At 44.9% G+C, this 25,294-nt stretch overlaps 1 protein-coding gene across 11 annotated transcripts in view; it reads left to right on the top strand.

Moving 5' to 3' along the window:
- Positions 1 to 25,294, top strand: part of CHD2 (chromodomain helicase DNA binding protein 2) — a 91,312-nt gene that overhangs the window by 45,234 nt on the left and 20,784 nt on the right. For 10 of the 11 annotated variants that reach the window (XM_027644501.1, XM_027644499.1, XM_027644500.1 and 7 more), the window contains 16 exons: positions 5,547 to 5,754; positions 8,431 to 8,517; positions 14,127 to 14,188; positions 15,530 to 15,652; positions 15,963 to 16,109; positions 17,020 to 17,153; positions 17,801 to 18,026; positions 18,755 to 18,855; positions 19,457 to 19,501; positions 19,663 to 19,838; positions 20,509 to 20,633; positions 21,255 to 21,471; positions 22,103 to 22,192; positions 22,992 to 23,182; positions 24,184 to 24,372; positions 24,889 to 25,051. In XM_027644501.1, coding sequence (XP_027500302.1) covers positions 5,547 to 5,754; positions 8,431 to 8,517; positions 14,127 to 14,188; positions 15,530 to 15,652; positions 15,963 to 16,109; positions 17,020 to 17,153; positions 17,801 to 18,026; positions 18,755 to 18,855; positions 19,457 to 19,501; positions 19,663 to 19,838; positions 20,509 to 20,633; positions 21,255 to 21,471; positions 22,103 to 22,192; positions 22,992 to 23,182; positions 24,184 to 24,372; positions 24,889 to 25,051 — 2,284 coding nt within the window. Of the gene's footprint in view, positions 1 to 5,546; positions 5,755 to 8,428; positions 8,518 to 9,546; positions 9,641 to 14,126; positions 14,189 to 15,529; positions 15,653 to 15,962; positions 16,110 to 17,019; positions 17,154 to 17,800; positions 18,027 to 18,754; positions 18,856 to 19,456; positions 19,502 to 19,662; positions 19,839 to 20,508; positions 20,634 to 21,254; positions 21,472 to 22,102; positions 22,193 to 22,991; positions 23,183 to 24,183; positions 24,373 to 24,888; positions 25,052 to 25,294 lie in introns of those variants that run through there. The other variant, XM_027644506.1, reaches the window with a different exon arrangement.

Below are 25,294 nucleotides of genomic sequence, written 5' to 3'. Positions count from 1 at the left end.
CTGTGCAGGAAAGGGGAAGGATGCTGCCTTTGGAGATTATCAATGGTGCTCCTTAATCAAGCAGACAGGTTTTGACTCCTTTTGTCTCTCTGCTGGCTTTTTCTTTTTTTTTTCTTTTTTTTTTTTTCTCTCCCCTACTAAACATCCCAAGCATTTTTGGCCTCTGGCTTAAAGATCAGAGAGTGAGAGAGTCAGCTCTCCCCACCATGAATGAACTGCTCCTTTTGCTTGCTTATGAAAGCACAATGCGGTGTCTTTGTAGTGGAGAAAAAAATCAACCCACTTTTGGAAAATCCTTGTCATTCAGCATAGCCCAGTGTGCTTTACTGAGCTGCAGCAGAGCAGTGAGGGATATATTTAGCTCAGGATTGCTTTGCCTTTGGCATTTGGGAGTGCTGTGCTGGGGTAAGTAGCAGTGGCCAGAGTAGGCTGGAAATGCTCACAGCCCAGTTCAGGTGGGTGTTTTGGATGGGATACCTGCTGGGTGCATAATCCCTCAGCTGGTACAGTGGCACTGTGGCCCAGTTGTGCCTTGTGCTGTGTAAATGTAATTAACACCCAATGCTGCAAGCCACGTTTGCAGGCACAGGTGGAAGAAGTGTGGATTCTCCATAGGAACTCCTCATGTACCTGTTTATGAAAAAAGAAAATAAGATTGCTGGTCACAAAGTGAGGTTGGGGAAATATTTTCCTGTTTTTTGAAGGACATGTTGGCAATCTCGAAGGGGCACCCCTATAACCGTGGGGTTTGTTGTGCCCCTTGAAAGATGGCCCAGAGTTGGCTGTATCATCCTGTGAGCATTCAGTTGTTTGAGACTCGCTCTTAAGCAGTATGAAGAGTCTGGCTGTGTTTTGGATATTCCCATTTAAGTCCCTGCTTGGAGGACATCATTGTTAGAAATACTGTGCATGGGTAGGGAGAGTAGAGGAGCCAGGAGTATTTTTCTTCTTTCTCTTCCCCCTATTTCTACTTTTGCCTGCAGGAAATAAATTGGGAAAAGCTCTTTCACTGACTGAACTTTCTCAAGGCTTATCACTCAGAAACTCTTTGCCTTGGGAGACAGGCAAGCACCAATCACTTTTTAACAGACTTTCAGAATAAAATCAAGGGAACTCAAAAAGCTAGGAAGGCATTTATCTTCAGTGTCACAATCTGTCTTTCACTTGACTCTCCTGCACTATCCGTGTGCTGTGTCTGTATGGCCTTGTCTGTGATTACTATGGCATTTACTCATTTCCCTGCCCAACCCCAGACAAAGGACAGATCCCATGCAGTTCTTCCCAGTCCCCTGTGGTACCTGTATTATCCCATCTTTATCCAGTGATCTATAGCCAGAGATCATCTTGTGTTCCTCTCCCTGACTGGTTTAGTAGTAGCTTGTCTGTTCATGTGGTTTGGAGCCTTTCTACAGCTACCCTGTGACTTGAGTGCACATATCAACATTGACGGTGCTTGTTTGTATTGCAACATATGTAGACATTTCATATGTTTATATAGAATCATGGAATGACCTGGGTTGGAAGGGACCTCACCTTGCTCCAGCCTCCCTGCCATAGACAGGGACACCTTCCACAAGACCAGGTTGCTGAGAGCCCCATCCAACCTGACCTGGAACACTTCAGGAATGGGGAGTCCACAACCTCTCTGGTAACCTCGCTGAAGCCAGGGCTTCACCACCCTCATAGTAAGGAATATTTTTCCTTAATACCTGATCTAAACCTACTTTCAGTTTGAAACCATTCCCCCTTGTCCTGTCACCATCCCTTGTAAATAGTCTCTCTTCGTAATAGGGAACATCACATTTATAGCTCAGATATTCAAAGGAAATGTTTAACAGCAGCACGGTGCCCATCTCAGTCAATGTGTTTACATCTTCTCTGGGTTGTCACTTTGCCTGTGTGTCCCCCAGTTCATGCAGGTTACTTTAGGAAGACTGAGCCACTTAAACAGGAGTTAAACATAACGGTTTCTGGTATTATCCAGCCCCTGATATTATCCAGGCATGGAATAATGTGCCAAGGGCCTTCCTGAGCCTTCACGGGGTGGTTTTGCTGGTGCCAAATCCCTGTGGAGCTTGCGAAGCCCAGTGGAATGTTGCTGTTTGAATTCAAACTTGTTTAGATTAAAAACATTCACAACAGTTCTTAAAACTGGGAAGAGTTCCATTTGGGTCATTAATCTGCCTTTATTCCCCTGGCTTAATTCAAGTTCTATCCCTCAAAAGTCACATTTTAAACTTTGGGGCAGAATGATCCCAGTTAGAACCATTCCTTTGTCAGTTTTTGGTTTCAGAAATGTGTGTTGGGGTCGTTTTTTCAGCTGATTGTAAAGGGTCTTATCACTGCAGTTCAGCTACTTATTTCTTGGAAGGAATGTGTCTTTCTTGGTAAGGAATGATTTGGTTTTCTTCCACCTCAAGTCAGGAACAAGCTCTTAATTAAAACAGAATTATAGCCTGAAGTATTTCTAAGAAACCAGGGTAATGTATTTGGCTGAGTCTTTGCAGATTTCAAATTTTTTAGGGGTTTTTCACTTTAAAGAGTTACCAACAGTCCAGCTGTAGCTTTCCTGATGTTCTTGGGTGTTTCTCTGCTGAAGCTGAAGGAGGGTGGACTGGTTGAATTGTGATTTTTTTGACAATCAATTATAGCTTATCCCTCCGAGTTTAATTGAAAGTAGGTCTTGTTTGGATGCTAACTTAAGGGCATTAAAACAGGGCAAATTCCAAAAATAACTTTCGAAAATAGGGCTTGGATCTCTGGGTACGTACAGTGTAGGGCCTGACTTGACATATAATGTTGTTAATATTTTATACTCTGTTGGCAGGTAGGAACGTTTCCTGATTGTCCCAGTGACAGTTAGAAAGGATTATTTTATAGAAATCACCTTTTCATTTGTCTTTTTTTATTCTATTAATGGAGAAATGAAGACAAACACACACTCTTTTGTCTTGATAACTTCCAAGTTGTTTATTAAAAAAAATAAAATTATTTGCAACAGCCTTCAGAAGGACGTAACCACTTCTCATCTACGTTTCTTTCCTTAGTAGGGCAAGCACGTGTGCAGGCAAATGCCTGCACATGCAGATGTGTATGTCTCTAGAGATGTCACCCTCTTTTCAGATGACACAGTTCACAGCTTGAAAAAAAAAAAGAATTACAGTGTTCGGATAATGTTGTGGATAAAGCACATGAATTACGGCTGTTGATGTGCAGAGAGTCTGTGTCCAGATGTCCTTGAAATAAAGCTTAGGGCTTTGAGGAACAAAGAGCTCCAGAGGGGGAGGAGGAGACTACTTACTGTTCTGCCTCTAAACAAATACTGCCAAAGCTGCCTAGCCTCAGTCTAGCCTAGGCTGTTACAATTCCTTCCATCTATTGCTAAGAAATCTGATGGAAGGAAAAACTCTCTTCCTCTTTTGTGTGTCCTTGTGGAACATGGGACGCCAGCATGACAAGAGTTGCTGCTTTCTGTTGTGACAGTAGAGGTTTGGATGCCTCCGGATCCCATTGTTCTGTGGAGGTCGAGCCTCCATCCCTGCAGGAGACTCAGCGGGATGGTGTCCTGCCCATGGACCAAGTGTCCCCAGAGCTGCTGGAGTGTCATTCCCTGGAGTGGGGTGGCACAACCACAAGTTACACATGTAGCAATGGAGGGCTGTGGTGGTGAAGAGGGGACCGTTGTAGAGATCGTAGAACGAGGGGTGCAGTGGGATACTGTGCCTGGAGCTGTGCCTTTGGTTATCGTGGTTAGCTTCTATCCATGGATAGGGACACGCAGGAAGGACTGGGCAGCCTGGAATGGCCGTGGTTCAACTTGAATTTCCAGCCCTGCTTCGAGGCAGCGATGTGATACCTCTAGGCTGGGGTGGTGGATCAGCAGCCATGGGTGATGCCTCCCCCCGCTCCTTGCGGAAGGGGCTCCATTTCTGGCCCTTCAGCCTCAGGCAGCCCCTCTCCCCGCGGATTCCCTTTCCTCCAGGCGCTTCCACTTCAGTGCTCGGGAACAGCCCCGCGGTCGCAAGATGGCGGCGGAGGGGCGGCCGCGAAATGGCGGCCGCGGCGCCGCCTGAGGGCGGGACCCGCACGGGTCCTGCTGCCCCCTGCCCGCGCCCCGGGGCACGGCGGGGACGGGCCCGGGGCTCACACATTCCATTACACGGGTTTGTTTTATCTGAGAGTGGAGGGTGTCTTGTGATGATGTGAATTAGCCCTATCTGCATATGGTGGTCCCCGGGAATAGTAGCCGGGTCTAGAGATCTGTCTCCATAGCGTGCATTAATCCCTGTGGCTTTGTATGTAATTGTACACGTGCTCATGGGTTTTTTCTTTTTTTTCCCTTCATTTTTATTATTTTTTCCTTGAATCTTGAAATCCGAACAAAGCCTTTGATGTACCTTGCTACTTTTGTACAGAAGTAAAAGCAAAATAAAAGTCTTGTTTTCCCTCTGCAAAGTTTTCCTGACTCTTCTTTCATAATGTTTCATCTAAGTAAGCTCTTAAATATTACAAAAGCATCCAGCTGCCAATGAAACGCTGACTGGGAAAGGGGGGATGCTCCTAATTCTAGAAGATTGTAGATTATTACCACACTGCATTTTTGTTTGTGATAGAGGTGTTTGAATGCTACCTTGCATGTGTCTAATATGGTATACTGAGTTTTCAGTTTTCTTTATTGGATTTTAAATGGAAAAATAGATTTTGAAGTGATTGGGCAAAGGTATTGGAATCTTTTGCCCACATAAAATAGTTTGGCCTCTCATTGTTTTGTTGACGAGCCTTTATTTAAGAGAATATTCTGTGTGTTAACCCATTTTAATGTAAAGATAAAAAAAAAATGAGGGAAATACATCTTGATGTTCTACTCTCCCATTGTTGGCTTGGGAACTGCAGTCTGCACATCACTGGTGTAATCCTTTAAACAGGAGCTACCTGATCCACAAGCCCATGTAAACTCCTTTCTGCTGTTCCAGTGCTGAATTTATTCTTTTTGCAAGAAGCATTATATTTAATATAATTTATGGTGTTACGGGTACAGTATTCGGTACTGGCCTCTACCAGAAATTGGATATCAGATTTTTTTTTGACTGCTGGCTATACTAGGATGCAGTGGAGAGCCATGCTGGATCAAGTGCTTATCTTTAATACAGCAGGATAGTCTCCAGATGCTCCAGCTCCCAAAATAACCTTGCTCTTGCTCGCTCTAAGACAGCCAGATCCTCAGAGGACTACGTGTGCTGCTGGAATTCCTAATGCTTTTCTCCGTGGTACTACCACTATTTTTGTTCTGTTGATGAGCCGGAGACCCTGGACAAGGATTTCTGGGGCTACACTCTCACCCCTGTGTACACTACCAGTCCTGGGAAGGAATTGCCGCTGCTGCAAAATGCCATTGCAGGGTATCTGTTCAGGACAGCATTCCCACTTAACATTTAGGCTATCTAAGCCTGTTGTTGTGGCTTGGGCATGTCTCAGGTTTGCTCGATGCATATTTCAAGGCTGTGACGGTACAGTTAAAATGTAATCTCTTCTTTCTCTACCATTAGTCACTCAGCATCCGAAGAAGCCTCTGGCTCTGACTCTGCAAGCCAGTCTGAAAGTGAGCAGGGCAGCGAATCAAACAGCAGCTCGGAGTCCTCTGAGAGTCAGTCTGAATCCGAAAGTGAATCAACGGGTTCCAAATCCCAGCAGACCCCTCCTGAAACCAAAGAAAAACCAGCCTCTAAGAAGGAAAGGATAGCAGATGTTAAAAAGGTATTGCCCCTGCTGCTCTGCACAGGCACGTTATTGCCGTACTTACCATGGAAGGTCAGACAGCAGGACCCCAACAAAGCTGTCTCCAGCTTCCCAGCCACTTTACACATGGACCAAACAGCCTCTGGCCTCCAGTGTCCCCAGGTCACTCTCTGGTTGCTTGGTCTGTGTGCTGGAGCCCTGCTGATGTCGCCCTTGTGAGCAGGAGCTGGTGTGTTTGTGGAACAACTCTTTCGGCACCAGGTAGACAGTGATGGGACTGACTGGTGAATGAGAGGCAGGGGTGTGCCATCAAGACGTGATCCTGTCATTTCATCCTCTCCCTCTGTCTTTCCGCTCTTGTCTCCTCTCTCCCTCAGAAGCAGTGGAGAAGGCTTGTCTAGTGTTTGGTCCACTTTTTTTTTTTACATCACTGTCTTCCTATGAAAAAAATATAGAAAAAAAAAAGGAGGAATAAAAAAGCTATTTAACTTCTATTGTTTAATATGTCCAGAACAGTGGTTTTTGTTGTTGTTGTTGTTGTTGTTTGGGGTTTTTTTCTTTTTTTGCCTTTTTTTTTTTTTTCAGCTTCCCAGCTACCCCCTTCAGATAGCCAGGTTTTCCTTGCACTTGCTGCCCAGGAGGAAATGGGATTTTTGGTGCTAATGCACCTGGTGTCCCTCTGCATTTCCCAGTGCAGAAACTGGTACCTGCTTTGCCTGAGGGGTGGAGGCACCTGAGTAACATGGTGTAGTGTGAGGTGAGAAAGAGGAGCCCACATATCCATTTGGAGACAGGAACTCAGTGAACTGAGTTCTGTTGGAAGGAAGAAAATCGGGATAGGTCAGTTTGTTTGTTTGTTTGGGGTGTATAACCATCCAGTTGTCCTTAGCTGTGGCTTGCACTGCACACAGGTTACTTCTGGAGAAAGTTGTTATATGTGTAAAGACAGAAGGAAGGGCAGTGCTTCCAGCCTTTGTTCCCCATGTACCTACCAGGAAGAGGTGAAGGATTTTGTTACCAGTTTCTCACAAATCTCCAGGCTGCTGGTTCAGGTCATGTCTAAACCCTCCAGTGTTCGGACTGGCAAGGGAGGATGCATTTCTAAGGCAGTTGTTGTAACGCAATATTAAAATTTCTGGTTTATTGTTGATAAGTGGGGACCAAAGGAAGTTTTCTCCTCCTTTGAGGGCTTCTAAGAGCATGTCCCTAACAATAAATGTTAACATTATCCTACAAGGAAGCACATCCATACGTAGGGTGATAATTAGCATGAAACATGAAAAGGTCAGGGCAGCCTCTAATAAGAAAGCCTCTCCCTTCCTAATTTCTCTGTTAATGGATGTTTTCCTTAGCTAGGCCTAACGTAGGCGTGTTGATACCTGTTCCTTTTGAATAACCAATGCAATTAATTATTATATTACTGTTTATTTGATGTTTGTGTAGATACACCCATGAAGGTGAGGTTAATTTGTGTTAGGTGCTGTTCAGATTTGTCATGGGAGTTGATCCCATATTCAAAACCCATGTCATGTAATAGGTGGAAAGATAAGTTCTTCAAATGGTTTTGGGAGTATTTTGATTTGTTCTTTCATGTGAATTTATCTCTGTACTTGCATGCCCAGCAGACACACACCTTCACAGTCTGTGTGTTATCCCATTGGTCCTTTAGCAGAGGCAGGGAAAAATTGCTGGGCTGCAGCCTTGTGTGCATCACACTCTTAATCCCAATCACTGCTGCATCTGGCAGTGTATTTTGATTTCCTTTTCCTGCCAGTGGCTTGCAGAGATATTTGAGGACTGGAGGGAGAGAGAATAACAAGGAGAATAAATAGATTTAGAAAACTAACAGGATGAGCTCTGCTGAGGGAGAGAGGAATTGCTGTTGTAGGTGTTTGAGGGATATGTGGTGGTTTGTATCTGCCCTGTAGCTCTTCTGATGTCCTGTGTCACCAACACAGCTCTGCATTCACACCCCTTAGGGCATCCATTCTTATCTCCCCCTTCTCTTCCTTTCCATCCACAAGAACAATTGCATGCTGCTATACAGGGTGTATTAAACTGGTGAGAGCCTCATTACAGCACATAGAGCACAACCATTCCCAGCAGTCACCTCTCCACATCCACGTGTCCTGAGCTGCCAAACCATATTGTCATCAGTGCATTCAGGAGAGGAACCAGCAGCTGCCACTTAGCCTTACCAAAGTACAGGGTGCCCTGCTCGGGTTGCCACCCAGGCTGGGCCACAGAGTTCACTTTTGAGGTTGCTACTGGCAATTTCTCCGGGCAGCTGATGGGATTTTCCTTCTGGAAAGGAACTGTGATTGGAATCTGTTAGCAGAAAATTGTCCTGTTGAGTTGGTAGGTCCATTCATTCCATGTGCCTCCTTACCTTTGGCACCGTTGCTCCAGGGGGCTGGCTACCTCAACACTGTCCTTCAGCCTCAGTATGCTGGAGAGTGGTTTGTACCTTGGTGGAAACATGGACCACTGTAAAGATAGCACTGAGATAAAACATGCTGCTTTAGAGTCTTGCCAAATACCCCAAGATAATCTTTTTCAGCCAGTTTTTAAAGTGTCCATCTACTGGTTGCTAATGGTTTTATGTTCATTTTTTTAAAACACCATCAAACTTCTCAAAAATGTCAGAAATAATTGGGGTGAAGCAGGCCTTCTGATGGTCTGTTTATTTTGCAGATGTGGGAAGAATATCCTGATGTTTATGGGGTTAGGAGGTCAAACCGAAGCAGACAAGAACCGTCACGATTTAATATAAAAGATGAGGTAAGGAGAAGAAAAAAAGGATGAGGGATTACTGAACATATAAAACCAACTAAACCCAAAGAGCAAAGGGAGGTCTCGTCTGCATTGCTTTGTACACTCTGAGTCCTAATTTGGTATCTGGCTGTTGGAGCTCACAGTTGAGGTCCCAGTCCTGCAGTTGCATCCTCTTGGTCTGAGACCTCTGGAGTCAGCGGGACACTGCGTGGGCTGAGGTCTGCATGCACTGATCTGATTGCTGGAACGGGGCGTAATGCAAGTCATGCTCTGCTGTAGGAACACCCTGGAGAGAATGAGTCTGTGTAATAAAAAAAAAACAGAACAAAACCAAAACACAACACAAATCCAACCAGGAATAAAGGAAAGTTCCCAGAAACACCTCAGAGCAACAAAGCAGTCATTGTTGCCCATACTGGAATGGATCCCACTAATAAATGCATTTGCGTGTCTGCAGCTTTATGAGCCATCACTTTTCTTTGATTGAATATTGGGGAATCTTTTGTGCTTCAGCTGGAGGTGACAGTGGTCAGAGCCTGGCAGCCAAACCTTCTAATCATTCCTTTTTTAGAACATTGTTTTTTTCTTAAGATGTAGGAATTAGCTGCCACCTTCATTTGCATCTACCAGGATTTGTACATGGAGCGCTGAATCTGCAGGTCTTCAGGAAGGTCAAGTTGTAGAAGAGGGGAAAGGGAATCAGAAAGAGGCTTCCATGGAAAGCTTGGGGCTTAGGGCTAGGAATCTGAAGATAAGTGGGAGACTTTCAGCAGAGCAGGAGCCAGGTGGTACTCTGTGACTCTGACTGTTTGTGCTTCACCACCAAAACGTGCATTTGAATTCTCGAGGGGTCTGAGTCACACGGCAAACGCAGGTCTCGATCTCCTTGCTCTGGTGTGTTATTGTTGAGCCTTGCGGCACCTCCAGTGCCACCACCTGCCCCCCCAGACTCCTGTGCTGGACGTCCCACAGAGCAGCAGGTTAGGAAGGGGCTTGGGACACACCATTGACGTAGCTTTTGTTTTCCTTTTCAAGTTCGGCAAAGGCCAGGCTCGCCTGCACTGTGCCGGCGACGTCACACCCACCTCAGACCTCCGCTGCACACCCCACTGCCCTCTTAGGGGCTCAGGTAAGTCCCATCTTTGTTTGTTTTACAATATTACGTGGTTTTGCAAATGTTGTTTTCTTTTTCGATATCTTTATTTCCTACTATTTAAGGTACGATAAAGTTAAAAAAAAAATAAAAATCTGAGATGCAAAAACTTTGCTATACCACAAAATATTGTAAAAAACAAAAAAACCACCCAACCCTCCAAATGACCTCACTGCAACTTCTGTGACACAGAAAGCCAAAATTAACAAAATTGGATCACCCCTTTCCCCTCTCTCCCTAAAGCAACACTGACTCGTCCTCGTAGGGCAGCTCCCGTCTGCAGCAGAGTCCGATGGAGGGTGTGACGTGTCAGGAGCACAGTGCTGGGGCCTCGCAGGGAGCAGGAGGACATGGAAAGTCTTGCTTTTGGAAGACCTAAAAACCAAGAGGGAGGAAATAATGTAGCTCAAGCCTGCGTGGTGCTGAGCACTCCTTGCTGCTGCTGGACCTGGCAGAAACCCAGGGCGCTTGACACCTCTCAAGGTTGCTTTTTACCTTTGCAGGGTTAATCCTGTCGCCAGTGACCTGCTCCTGTCTCTTGCTGCTTGGGACTTCCAGCACAGTGTCTGGGAGCTTGTAATTGCCTTCTTCCCTAATGCTTCTCTGCAGATTAGCAAAGAGCATCACCCAGGCAGCGTGGCAGGCTCAGAGACCAGAGCAAGGATGAGGCATCACAGCTCCCCACGTGCCGCCCCGTGACTCACCTGCACGAGGGAGATGGCGCGTAGGAGGAGCTGGTTCAGGTTTTGGGGCACTGCTCAATCACTGTGTCCTCCGAGAGCAGCACTTTGAGTAGGTTATTTGTGTGTTAGAAATAGTTGCCTTCTGGGGATTTCTGGGCAGATTGTGTAGGTGCCTGAGCTGTGATCAGAGAGGGTGATAACTCGTGATCAATACCCAGGCGTGGGCTGAGCTATCAGGAAGCAAAAGTGCAGCTGTGCACGAGAGCACAGAGCTGCTCAGAAGACTAGAGCTGTCTCCAGGAACAAGAGCATGTGTGAGTTTTTTAGTAAAAACACTACTTCCTTGGGCATTTTCTTTGCAGTTAATAAATCAGCTTCAGGTTTCAGCCAGAGGATGTGAGGCGTGCAAAGCCAGGTGCCTTTCAGAATATTCAAACTGAAAGGGGAAATTTAATTTAGATATAAGGAACAAATTCTTTGCTGTGAGGGTGGTAAGGCCCTGGCACAGGTTGCCCAGAGATGCTGTGGATCCCCCATCGCTGTAAGTGTTCAAGGCCAGACTGAACGGGGCTCTGAGCAACCTGGTCTAGTGAAAATCCCTACCCATGGCGGGGTGGTTGGAATGAGATGGTCTGTAAGGTCTCATCCAACCCAAACCATTTTATAATTCCATCATTCTGGGGCAGTCTAGAAATAAATGTGCCCAAACCAGACATGATCTTTTTACTTTAAAAAGGGTGGTTTCAGATTGAAGTTAGTAATAAATGTCACAGTGCATCTTTTCTGTGAGAGAGAGAGGCCACAAGACACGCACCGGAGCATTCTGAAAATACAACTGGTTTTATTATTGGAAAAAAAATCTGCTCATTTGCATTTTGGTCAATGCTTTGCCTCATGTATTTGCTGAAAGTTCAAACACTATTGGTCTCACTAGGAAAGAGAAGTTCAGCAGACATAAGACTAACGTGGTGAACTGAGGTTCTCCAGCTTTTGTGGAGCACTAGAGCATGACCACTGTTAAGCCTGAAATGAGCAAATTCTCACTTTGACTGTAGTCTGAAATATTTCTTGCCTCTGTTTAAGCAAGTCTTTATCTCTCCTAGTAGGCATCGTGCGTTCCAGAGGCTCACCTGGGCCTCCTTTCCAATGGTCTGGAGACTCCATTTCTCATGCCCTGTGCTAGTAATGACACTTATGGACCATCTGAAAGAATAGAACTTTAAAACTGCTGCTGTGTTGCTCTGCTTGGTGCTACATATGCAGCATCATTACGTTTGTACAGTGTTGCTCCATGGGAAAATGCAGCCTAATTAATCTGGTAAAATCATATGCACTTTATGTGCTGGGACAGAGAATTAATTAGATGTGAAGAGTCAGCGAGGCATAGAGAGGGAAGACTGATCCCTTCAGCTGGAGGTGGGGAAAACAAATTGTTTTGTTTTCCACTTCCTAGTCCAGTTGGAAGTAATGGTGCAGGAATAAGTTGGGCACATTTGTAGTGTTTGGTTGGGAAGGGGAGAACAAGGGAAGACAAGTCATTTTTCCCCTTGGCCGTGGCGGCAGCACCCAGAGGGGCAGCTGGAGCCCAGCACTGGTTCTCAGGCTCCAAGGGCGAGCAGTGTGCCCTGGCATCTCCTGCTGGGCTGACAAGAAGCCCACTGGGGGCTGGGGATGGACTTCCCTGGCTTAGCTTGTATCATTCAGGGAGGTGACGTTATTAAAATTCAAGTTGCATGTGATTTCCCAACCAGTCTGCTTCCTGATGGTGGTGTGTGGCAGCTGGAGTGCAGATGGGACCTCAGGTGCACACTCTGGACCTGGCGTTCCCCCAGCTCTCTGGTTTGCATCTGCACTTCCTTAACCAAGGAATTTGCTTCCAGGAGACAGGGTTGGTGGTAAGGGAGCAGGGAGGAGAGGCTGAGGAGCTGCAGGCACAGTGCTTCCTGGCACTCTCTACTGGGACAGGGAGGATGTGATGTGGGAGCACAAGTCAGGCAGATGAGTCAGGCTGGGGACTGGCTGTGTCAGAGGAGATATTGCTGGGCTTGACACACATCCCAAACAGACAATGGTGTTTTTGAAAAATGTAACTGAAGGCAGTTGAGCTGCAGTCACAAGTTAAATTTTTCAAGGAGGAAGAGAAGAGGAAAAGACGAGTCATTAAGAGATTGTCATCAGCTTTGTAGAGACAGTGACAGAGCAGGGGGAGAGTCCAGGTGTTAGGAAGATGCACACTAGAAGCCTGAAAAATGGGATTTTGGCAAAGAAGTGGAGTTGGTTTCAAAGAACTGAAGGTTGTATTTGGTTTTCTCCAAATGTGATCTTCTCTGACACGGAGCAGAAGAGAAATCCACCTCTCTTTGCCTCTGGCTTGCCAAAGGACAGAAAAAAGTAAACGTGCGCTGAGGGACAGATTTCAAAAATCATGCCAAATTGGAATGGCAAAGCTTCAGAAAGCAGATAAGAGATTGAAAGAGAAAAATAGGAAATTGAGGACTTCTGCTTGCCAAAACTGAAATCTGTGGAATGCTTGGCTTGTGTTGCAAGGGTAGGTAGGGCTTTCCATGGAGTTTGCCAGTCACTTGCTTCCTGGATGCTTCCTAAATGAGACAGGGATTTCACACAGGGCCGTGAAACAGGTAGATCAACTCGTGTTTATAGTGAGATATTGGGGCAAAAGGTGGTGTTGTGTCACGTGCAAATCTGACACCGAACCACAGTGAAATGCAGAGAAGCTCTTGGTCTAAGGTGGCATCCAGTGTTTCAGTGTATTTTAATGGATGCACTGGTGCAAGTGAGAGGGAAATTTCTGTTGGTGGAAGGAAAGCTGGAAAATGGAAATAAAGGGTGCAGAAAGAGAACAAAGGGGTGAGCCATGGCTCTCCAGAACCTCCACTTTTTCATGTTGCAGCTCATACTGTTTCACAAAATCCTTGTGTGAACAGTTTTCAGTTGAAGCTGTGTGAGCTGTATCCAGGAGGGCAGTGAGGGTATCAGAGGATGGAAACTGAAGTACCCGTGCTGATGGACAGACAGTACCTAGAGCCAAAGATGAATACTGCAGCAAAAAGAAGTTTGAAGTGGAAGATTTCCAGTGTGTGGAGAAAGCAGCCTTGGAGGCTACTTCTGTCATCTTAATACTCATTTAGAAATCTCACATGGGTTTCTTCAGTTTTGTCCCTAGCTATTTGTGTTCTCTGGGGCAAGTGTGGTAATCAGTTTTCATGGTTGACTAGTTTTTACGAAAATGGGGTTGTGTACAACCAGCCTAAAGATTTTTTTTTTGAGCTATCTTGGTCTGTAGGAGTTAATGACTCCCATTTAAAATAGTACAGCAAGTAGTTAGAATAGCTGTAGATATATTTAGCCAGAGAGAGTCTCACTGGTGAGACTGCAGGATTAGGAGGAGGGAAAGCAGCAGGACACGGCTCTGACCCATTCAGGTCCTCAGTGACTTTGGCTGTGGGAGAAAAAACCAACAGCAAAGCAAGGACACTCTTGTGATGAGAATGTTGTCTTTTTATGAGAATTTCCTTCCTTCTAGAAATCATAATCAATTTCTAGATCATAATTCTGTCCACAGGGTGGACAGATTCACCCTGCGTGTTTGTAATCCATGGGCTGTTGCACACACTGCACAGCCCCGTTGCTCAAAAGCACCTCCAGCCCTGCAGGGAAAGGGCCTGGGCTCAGCCCACGTGCGCATGTTTCAGTTGCATCCTTGAGGAGTCAGTCCAGAGTGAAGCCTACAACCTGATTTTCTTTCTTTTCAATTAAAGGCAAGTAGCGAATCTGAAAATGAGAGCCCAAAAAGAAGACGTCAGAAGCAGTTGAAAAGAAAGTAAGTTTTCTAGGGAAAGGGTTTTGAATGGTGGTACTTTGGTTTATTTTTCAGAACAGCAGTGCACAGGATTGCTTGCTGGGAGTTGTCAACATGGCGAATTTGTAAAATAAATAATTTTAGTATTTCCAGTAATAATACTTTGGATTACTAAAATTCAAGTATGAAAATGGATCTACAGATGGATGCAATTTCCCAACTTTTGTTTGTGTTTTCCCACTATGCCTTTGATGGAATCTGAACAAGTCAGGTTCACTTTCTGTTGTCAGTCTTTAACTTCTCCTTCAGCTTACTGATTCTCCTTCAGAGATACTTAAAACAATTTAATCCTTTCTCCTCCCACCTTTTAGATTATCTGAGAATAAAATAGCAAATTATTATCCTCTCCTATCTTTTATAACCCTCTATTAAAACAAAATAAATTCCATAAAGAATGCTTTAGGTGTCTGAGCACCATATCTGAGTTCACTTACAGTCATATTTTACTGCCTTTTCCCATCTAATGAGTATCTTTTAGTTTTTCCAAACACTAAAGGGAACCACGGAACTGTGAGCTGCTTGCTGGAGAAAACTTAAACACAGCCACATGATTCTGCTCCCTTTCTCCTGCATTTTGTCTTAACTCTTCATTTAGCTGTACACATCAGTGCAGGAGGGAAGGTGATAAAGCACAGGGAGGACTGTGGTAGTATGGACCTCTCTTGGGGAATGATCCTTGTGGACTCTCCATGCCCCCTTGGACAGAGGAGGGGCTCCTTCCAACGGCATTTTGGAGCTGCAGCTTTGTTCTGACCTGCCCACAGAGAACATGCTTCCTTCCACTAGTGGTACAGCATGATTTGGCTTCACACTTGGAAACTTTAATCCCCTGAATTTAGATGGCAAGAGACTTCTTGCTCCATTTTATGGGCTCCAAGGAGCTCATGGAACTGTGAATGTTGTGGCTCATACTCCATAAGTGATAGTGAGCACTTCGGATCTTTCCAGCCCATTTCAAAAATGCAGAAGTAGAGAAAACGAATCAATCAATTGAAGCCCTTGCCCACCCAGGTGTGAGCAGTACAGCTCTGCCACCAGCACAGTGTATGTGGTAAGAGCTGCTCTCACTCAAGAGATCAAGGCAATCCTGCCACTCTGTGAATCAAAACACAGGTGGCCTAAGACCTCCTCCTAAAAGCAGAGAATTGCACCATCACATCCCCCCTGCATTGCACTGAACAGCCAAGGGTGCAGCCTGGAACTTTTTCTTGTAGTTATGGCCTTGATGGCTTGGATGTCTGTTCAGCCAAGTATTTGTGTAGAAATATCATTGCCCTTCATGACCTACATTTCTGACTGTAGAATTAAATGGAAAAGAGAGGTCTCTGCTGGAGAGGAGGATGAAGATGGAGGGGAGCAAGGCACTAGTGGAGAAAGTGAGCCTGAACCGAAGAAAATTAAAGCAAGAAGACCTGTCCAAAGGAGGTAAGGACTGGTTCAGTCTCTTTTCCTGCCTGTGCTGGGTGGAGAGAAAATGTCTATTTGTCACTAAAGAATGTGGCTTTTTTCCATGTAATATTACCTTAGTTTACGACCTAGTAAACCTAGGGCCTAGTTACTTCCTCATCACCCCAGCAAGTGCTCCAGTGAGTGACACAGTGGTTTCCATGATAGTTAGAGCAGACTAAAGCCCTTAGGAGTCTAATATTTGAGATTCATGCATTCTAAAAGACTTACTAAAGCAGATGTTTACATAAACCATGCTGTATTATGGCTTTATTAATTCTTATTTTAGAACAGTGGCCAAAACTGGTGTTAAAAAGCCCCACAAAGTTCAGCGTGGGAAGAGAAAGAAACCAGACTCATCTGAAGATGACGACGACGACGAAGACGATGAGACCCCCAAGAGACAAACTCGACGAAGAGCAGCCAAAAATGTCAGGTCTGAAGAAGTGTGGGGTTGCTCAATGATGAGAGCTAGGTGGGGAGGAGGGAGCACTGAGGGACTCTTGACTGCCTGAGTGATCCTGCAGAGACCCTGCTCTGCCCTGCACATACCTGTGGCTGAGGTGTGGTTATTTTGACAGGTTCATGCTGTGAACATCTGACTTTGCCTTGTTTTGCCCTCTGTAAAATTGGGAGTATTTACCAATTCCTCTTAGAGAAATGTGAGGGCGTTTGTGTAATGTTTCTGAAGAAGCTTCAGATGAGATTAATAATCGCAAATAATAGTTGAAAATGAGCAAAAGGGAGCAGCTGTTCTGGATTGGAGCAATTGTCTGAGAGTGGCTGATGGGTTATCTCTTAGGACAGAGTGTTCAGGCATGGTGGAGGTAAAGCTTTATCCATTCCCCAATGTGCCTTCTCACCTTTGAGCACTCTTAGTAAGGGAGTTGCAAAGAACCACTCAAATAATATTTTGTGGTGGTTAAACATTCATCAAAGATAAGAAGTGTAGTTCCTAGAACAGTGTAGGCACCCATGCAAGCTTTTGATGCTCTGAAACCTCTGTTGTTAAAAAATAATCTTTCCCTGGATAGTGGAGACTTTCTCTGTTGATAGCCTTTCTTCTGCTGCAGCAACTGTTCCACCTCCTTATGGAGCATCTGATGTTAGCCATGGTCAGAAAAACTTACCTGGACAAGATATAGGATTAATCTGATAAAGTGTAGCTATCTGGGTGTCTTGGGGAAAAATAATGAGTAGATGACTTAAGACATGTGTGTGCTGAACATTCACTGAACCCTGGGATAAATGGTGGAGAAGGTGCTCCACAGTCTGTGCTGTTCTGTGTGTTTGTGGACTGGGAGGAGTCAGAGGTTTTAAATCAGTTTGGTTTTGTTCTTATTCAGTTACAAAGAAGATGATGATTTTGAGACAGATTCTGATGACCTGATAGAGATGACTGGGGAAGGAGCTGATGAACAGCAAGACAATAGTGAAACTATTGAGAAAGTCTTGGACATCAGGCTTGGAAAAAAAGGAGGTGCGTAGTTCTGGAAGAAGCCTTTATTTCTGATTGTGCACTCATAGTTTCTCTTGAACTGGCGCAATGCTTTTGGGACTTCAGAGGGAGACCAAGGATTATTTCAGTGCTTTTGACCCTTTCCTCTGTGCCTCTTATTTATGTCTTGTAGCAGCTTTGGTAACATGTAGTATTGAAAAACCTAGAATCTCTAGTTTATGTGTTCAGCAGCTTTCATTTAACCTGCACACATTTTAAAGATGCAGTCATTGTTCTGCAATTCCTACTTTTCTCTTCTTTGAAATATAAAATAGATCTTCCAGTGGAGTCAGTTTTCATAGCCCCATTGACAAAGCCATAATGAAAATAAAGCCGACGTTTTGTTCTCAAAGCCCTTACAAAAGTGTTTTTGTAAAACTGAATGGTTGTGAACTTTTCAAGAGACCTTCGATTATACTTAAAGAAAAGGTACTTATGACAGAGAGACTTTTAAAGATTCTGTTGTATGGAAAACTTTTGTGTTCCTGCCTTATAGGATTGCAGAATCTGTAGGATATTCTTTGTTCTTCCACAAAAGATGTATTAGAAGAGTAGCTTTCTGCTCTAATGCAGTTGAAGTCCAGTGGTTCATAAGGAAAGTACCAACTGCAGCCTGATTTCTCTTGCAGCCATTGGTGCTTCTACCACCGTTTATGCGACCGAAGCCAACGGCAACCCCAGTGCGGACTTCGATCCTGAAAAGGATGAGGGGGAAGTTCAGTACCTGATCAAATGGAAGGGCTGGTCATACATCCACAGCACCTGGGAGAGCGAAGAGTCCTTGCAGCAGCAGAAAGTGAAGGGCCTGAAAAAACTAGAAAACTTCAAGAAAAAAGAGGAGGAGATCAAGCAATGGTAGGCTTCACTCAACCAGTGATTTGGCCTCGGGCAGGTCATCTTTAGCCAGAGGTTTGCAGAGTCGAGACTGAAAACATTTGATTTCTTCTTGCAAATTGTGTTTCATGTGCACAGAACTCTGGTCTCTCTTAACCCAGTGGAGGAACATTCCCCCTAGTAGAGATGATATCTGTGTGTTGATGTCTGTGAAATGGAGAGGAAGAGGCATGAAATCTACACTGTTGCCACTTCCCAGGCTTAAGAATTGGGGTAGCTGATGACAAGTAAATGTTGCACAAATTTGCCTGGCCCAAGAGGTGCTGTGAGGCCTTGCAGCCTTATTAACTCTTGTTAACTATGGGCTTGTCTGTATGCAAGTTTTTGCATCAGTTTATGTCCAGCTGCCCCAGGAACTATAAGGGGAGCTAAGGTGTGTTTCCGAAGTGCTAAAGCTGGAGTAGCAGCTTCCATCTCTCTCTGATTCAGGTTTTGAGACCGACTTGTGCATCAGAATAAGGCATCATTTAACAGGTAGACAGTCTGAACATCTGTGACATGTGCTTCTCAGTAAAGATTTATAATTATGGGAAATTTAAGAAAAAAGTCATATAAGCAGTAGTCTGCTCCAGTGGCTTGTCTGAATGACAGAACCATATAGGAAAGTAGATCTTCTGTATGTGACATCCACGAGCATTATGTGACAGAAGCATCATAGTGGTTTTTTGTTCGGACTTTTTTCCATCTAGGCTGGGCAAAGTATCACCTGAAGATGTGGAATATTTCAACTGCCAACAAGAGCTGGCTTCAGAGCTGAATAAACAGTATCAAATAGTGGAGAGAGTAATTGGTAAGTGAAGCCAGTGCTTTTGTAAAGGTGTGAAGTAAGATTGAGGTCTTTAATCTCTATGAAAGCAAAATGATTGTACAGTTCTCTCATCTTCCCTGTCTCTCAGTGTCTCTGAATTAAAAAAAATGCTGTTAAGTGTATTTTATTGTGTGAAATTTAGGAATTTGGACAGTAGGAATCCAGGTTTGCAGATCTGTATTTACAAGCAATACAAATCAGTCACTCTCCCTGTCTGGGGTGTTGCTGCTGCTGAAGTTCTTTGACTTCAGCCCTCTGGATGCAAGGTGTTTGTATCCTAAGCAGCAGTACAGGCCTGGCTTTTGTGATGAGCACTTTCTGTGGTTGAGGATGTGTTAGGCTGCAAGGCAGCTCAGGGTTAGATTGTCATGATTAATTAATAAAACCAACATTGGTAATATCACAGTCATGTCAGTCAGAGGTGCCAGTGCTCAGTTGCTTTGGGAACTGGCTTAGAGAGCTGTTTAACCTGTTTCCAATAGAATTCCTATAAAAACTTGTGCATGGCAGTGACAGCCTTCCCTGCTCCCTCTGCTGGCTGATAGCACACCAACCCTGTTTTCCCTTCTCTCTCCAAACACAGCTGTGAAGACCAGCAAGTCTGCCACGGGACATTCGGATTTCCCAGGTAAAGGAGCATTTTTTAGTCCCTCTGCACTTTTCCTGCTTTGTCAAGACCTGTCTCATGGCTGTAGGGGTGGCTCAGCCTGTGCCTGTGAACTGCGCTTGTGGTTCAGCCGCTCAACCACAAGTACTGAGGTTTGGGCTTTGTTTTTGCATATTTTACAGCAAACAGTCGCAAAACATCCTCAAATGACCCCGAATACCTGTGTAAGTGGATGGGGCTGCCCTATGCTGAGTGCAGCTGGGAAGATGAGGCTCTGATAAGCAAGAAATTTCAGCACTGCATCGACAGCTTCAACAGTCGGAACAACTCCAAAACGATTCCCACCCGGGACTGCAAGGTTTGCTGGCTTCTTTCCTCTCCTTTACTGGGTTTCTCCAGGCTGGGGGGTGATGCAAGCAGTGGGAACATGAAGTTTTGTTAGGGTAAATGTCAGAGAACATTTTTCCATCCTCCCACCTGTGTTGGAAGCGTTGTTTGCTGTTCTTGTATTGTACTTTAGGCAGAGATGTGAACCCCTTTGAGTTTCATTTACTTTGTGCACAGTGAGAACATTATGTCCCCCCTGGGGAGTGGGAGCCTTAATTAAGCCTTGCAAAGTGCTTCCTCCTCAGAAGGAGCTGCAGGAGTTTTAATATCAGTTGGATGAAAAAACAGCACACCTGGTAAAAGAGGAAACCTGCAAGATGCTGATACAGTGGAGGAGAGGGACAGAAATAATGGGAGAAGAATCAAAAGAGGGCAAAGAAGAAAGTGGAGTTTGTTCCATCTGTGTGCTTTATGCACAGCTTACTGTGCTCTTGGGGGGACTCAGAACCCTGATCCTCAGAACCAGACAACAGCAGGCAAATCACAAGAAATGCAGACACAAGCACTAGCTGGGACTTGAATCGATGAAAAGAAATGCAGTCTTTGCTGAATTCATAGATATCATTGCTAAATTTTCAGCCTTTCAACCACTGACTGTTTTGTCCTTCTCTTCAGTGGACTTACGGCAGCATCTTTTTCAGGTGTTGAAGCAGAGACCGAGGTTTGTTGCCTTGAAGAAGCAGCCGTCGTACATCGGCGGTGAGAACCTGGAGCTGCGGGATTACCAGCTGGAGGGCCTCAACTGGCTCGCTCACTCCTGGTGCAAGTATGTGCAGCTGCTGTGACTTTCATTTTGTGTCTCCTAGTTTTTGCCCCAGTAGGATTTGGCCCTCCTGTTTTCGAGTGAGGTCCTGGCCCACCCTCCTTCTGCAGCTTGAAGGATTTCAAATGTTATCATGCCCAGCTGCATTGCAGACACTGCAAGCAGGAACTATCTAAAGCATGAACTTTAGAAATCTTGTGTGAAAACAAAAAGCATTTTCCCTGTCTGGGCCTGTTCATGTGCTGAATTTGGCTGTTGTGTGAGCCTGGTACATATCAGTCCTAGTTTTCCATTGACTTAATGGAAAAAAAGGTTTCTGTCTTAGCATGTTTATATACTCACTGAAGTCTTTGAGAAATGTCCTTCTAAAATTAGGCCACTGATTCCCCTCTCCCTTTGCCTTTGTCCTCCCGTTTGGAGTCATCATAGTTCATTTTTGCATGTTATTGTGCAATGTACAGTCTGGATGTCCCTGAGATCCACTTGGAAGTGTTCAGATAACTATTTTTGCACTGCCCATCTCTACCCACTGCTGTGGATTGCTGTTCCTGTGGAGCACACTAAATTGCTAGTGGCAGAAACTTGCACTCAGACAGCATTTTTGTTTGTTCTCCTCTTTCCCAGGAACAACAGCGTGATCCTGGCTGATGAAATGGGACTGGGCAAGACGATTCAGACAATATCATTCCTGTCATACCTGTTCCATCAGCACCAGCTCTATGGCCCTTTCCTGGTGGTCGTGCCCTTGTCCACTCTCACCTCGTGGCAGAGGGAGTTTGAAGTGTGGGCACCCGAGATAAACGTGGTGGTTTACATCGGAGACCTCATGAGCAGGAACATGGTGTGTAATCAGAGAGCAAAGGGTGAGGGGTTGGATTGAAACACTGGGTGCAAAGCAGCAGCTTCTGTGTGACATGTGTGACGCACGTTCTGCTGGAGAGGCTGCTGGATATTACTGGCAGCACTGCAGGCAGCTGGAGCTGATGTAACAGCTCATAGGTGTAATCCTGTGCTGCAGGGAATTTTATACCCTATTTTCCCTCTTGGATTGAGCACAGGAGTACTGTTTTTTCTCAGAGTTTAAAAACTACTACTGGGCTGAAACATGCTGCAGTGAGGAGTCCAGCAGTGTAAAAGTGCTTGTCTCCTGTGTCTGGAATTATTCAGACAACAGAGCACACAAGTGTTGGGAGTCTAGTGGTGTCCATAGTGAGGTGATGCCCATTTAGCTGATGAAGTTAAAGTTACAACAGCAAGTTGACCTTATTTTGTTACCTGTCCAAGGGCAGTTGAACCATGTGTGCAGTAAAACAAGCTGCTCCTTGGGCACCCTGAGCTCATCAAATGGCACCTTGAACAGCAGGGTTTTGGACTTGGTTGGAGTCTCTGTGTACAGCTACATTAAAATAATGATTGTTAACTCTTTCCTTTTGATAACCTTGGCTGAAGCTAACATCTGTCTCCCCTCACAGATACGTGAATATGAGTGGATTCATTCTCAGTCTAAAAGATTGAAATTTAATGCACTTATCACAACATATGAGATCCTCCTCAAGGATAAGGTGAGCAATGGTCCAAGAATGTTTTTACTTAAACTTTCTCTTATTTCAAAGGGGGAAGCCAGTCCCTAGCTAGTGGGTTTCACCTCTTCCCTCTGTGGTGATGGAGAACATACAGCTACTATTTCCTTTTGCTTGCCAGTAATACACAGGGATTTTTACCTGATTTAATTTAGGCTTGTTAAGAGAACAAAACATTACACTGACCCTCTGGCCACAGTGTTAGCAATATCTGCATTTTTACACCTGGGAGAGATCTGTCTGCTTAGGAAATACTCATCAGCCCTGTCAGTCCATCACTGAGTCCTAGCAGAAACCAAAAAAAGCTTTTTTAAAAAAAAAAAAAATCAAAAAAAAAATCACAACTCTCAGATTACCTCAGCTTTTTAGTCTTGTTCATCTCTCTTCTGCTGCTACTGCTGCAGTGGGACTAGTGCTACCCAAGGTCCCAAGGGCATGGAGAAAGAGAGAAATAAAGAGCTGGGGGAGGACTGTGCTTTCTGGGTAGAGCAAAGGAGGATTAAGATAGGTGTACTTACTGCAGGACTGTCCAGGTATGGCAGGAGTGTTACACGGCATGGCTAACGTTCACCTTTTCATTTCTGTGGAGGAAAAACTAGTGTAGGCATCTTGGTCCCCACATTTTGTTAGCAAGAAACTCTTGTGAGCTGAACTCTGACTGGGGCAGGATGTCCTGGGCAGCACACACTGGCCATGGAGAGAAAGGCCTGGGCAAGGTTGTGGGGCTTGTCTGACCCAGCGTCTCCTTGGCGCCTGTGTTTTTTTATTTCTCTTCCTCCAGACTGTTTTGGGAAGTATTAACTGGGCCTTTCTAGGCGTGGATGAAGCCCATCGGTTGAAAAATGATGACTCTTTGCTGTACAAAACATTGATTGATTTCAAGTCCAACCACAGGCTGCTGATCACCGGCACCCCGCTTCAAAATTCACTCAAGGAGCTCTGGTCCCTGCTGCATTTCATCATGCCAGAGAAGTGAGTCCTTCCAGGAAATATCTCCGTGTCCATTCTTGTCTGTTAAACAGGCTCAAGGGAGTGCAAAATGGCAGAAATCCCTGAATTAAATCCCTGAATTAAACTTGGTGGAGTGTCAGCAAGGAAAGGGGAACAGACATTGCTGGGGAAAATCAGAGGTTAAATGACTAACACAAGGAGTATTTCTGGCAGCAAACTGAATGGGGAAACCTGATACGTGCCTTTTAAATCTGTCTGCTGTCTTTGAGCCATCTCTAAAAAGCTAAGCTTCTTTCAAGCAATCAACCATCTCTGAGGTTTCCAGTACACTGTGGTTCAGGCACCCTCGCCAACCATTTCATGGCAGGCCCTGAGAGTGTCACTCCAGGACAGTGCTGTCTGGCTCATTGTGTGTCCACAGTATAACAAATACTTTGATTTCTTTAAAATGATCTATGGGCATTGCTAAGGCTAAGGCAAGCATGCCCCAAAGCTCACTAAAGTCATGTTTAACTGAAAAAAGAGCTGTCCCCCAAATACTTTTTGTTGGATTGCAGAAAGAGAGAAGGACGGGTTTGGGGTCTCCCAAATGGAGGAGGAGCATATCTCCACATTTCAAAGGAGCTGTTAGAGGAAGCAGCAATCCAAAAGAGCCTTCAGAGCAGGGTAAAACTTAGTCCGGTTGTCAAAGCCCTGCCTGGGGGAAGGCACTGTGGAAAGTTCAGAAACTGCTGCCAGTTAAATGTCAGCAGAGCAAAACACTGGAAAACTTGGAAGTTTGGGTCCTTGGAGTCAGCGTGGAGCTCAAATATAAGATGTTAGGAAGGCGCCTAAGCCCAAAGAGCTTCTAGCTTTGCCACCAATCTGCTTAGTTAGCAAGAGCAGAGTGAACCTGTTATCTTCCACTGTGTTTCCATTGAATTGATGATCTCCTGTCCTATGCAGCAAGAGCATATCTGATAGATGGTTTATGGTGCTTTAAGACATTCTGACCTCTCCTTGCTCCTCATTTCTGTTGCTAGGTTTGAGTTCTGGGAGGATTTTGAAGAGGATCATGGGAAAGGTAGAGAGAACGGCTACCAAAGCCTTCACAAAGTCCTGGAGCCTTTTCTCCTACGAAGAGTGAAGAAGGATGTGGAGAAATCTTTGCCAGCCAAAGTGGAACAGATCCTCCGGGTGGAAATGTCTGCTCTGCAGAAACAGTATTACAAGTGAGTCATTTAATAAGTTATTGGGAGTGCCAGTAGTAATGGGCCTTGGGAATGTGTTTCAATATACTGTGGATACTGTGGCCTTCAGAGTGCAATATGACAGCCATCACCTGTAGTACCAGGAGCTTCCCAGTAGGAAGCTGAATTAGGGTAGTTGGTATCTTTCCTTCTGAAAAATCATCTCCAGAGCAGTGGAGATGATCTTGTAGAATAATACAGTTCAGTTGGTGAGCTTTGCAGGACAGAGGTTATATCTTTTCTGGGGGAGTAAAGATCTACACAAAATTGTGATGCTGTTCAATATTAAACTGTGATAATATCGATAGGAAATTAAGGTCATGGTTTCTAGTGAGCAACATCCTGTAAAAGAAGTAAGGAGAGATAGAGGGAGGAGAGATAGATAGAGATAGTTCTGATGCTTGAACGAGATTTCCCAGAAGGCTTTGTTCCTCCAAGATTCCAGCAGGTGCACTCTGGGCTGTGAAATGATCTGGACTTTCATTTTCCTGTCTGCAGGTGGATTTTGACAAGAAACTACAAAGCTCTTTCAAAGGGAACAAGGGGAAGCACATCTGGTTTCCTGAACATTGTGATGGAATTGAAAAAGTGCTGCAACCATTGCTACCTTATCAAACCTCCTGAGGAAAACGAGAGAGAGAATGGCCTTGAGACCCTGCAGGTGAGTGGTGCCTTTGGTCACCACCTTTTTTCCTTAACTTCCCTCTTCCTTCTGTCCTCCTAACCTCCTGTGGCTTCTCCTTTAGAATTAGTCTGCACAACTAAGCCACTTGAACTCTCAGTGGAGAGTTCAATGGAGGCAACATTTTGTGGACATCTAGAGCAGGAGTTGCAGGCAGTGTAACATATGTCTTGAATGATTCATTTTGTGTGTGGCCTCTGCTGCGTAAATCCAGATGATTTG

This window comes from Corapipo altera, unplaced genomic scaffold, assembly GCF_003945725.1.
Source record: "Corapipo altera isolate COAL_440 unplaced genomic scaffold, ASM394572v1 50, whole genome shotgun sequence".
Taxonomy (NCBI): domain Eukaryota; kingdom Metazoa; phylum Chordata; class Aves; order Passeriformes; family Pipridae; genus Corapipo; species Corapipo altera.
The sequence above is the reverse complement of the archived record's forward strand: the minus strand, read 5'-3'. Positions and strand labels throughout refer to the sequence as shown.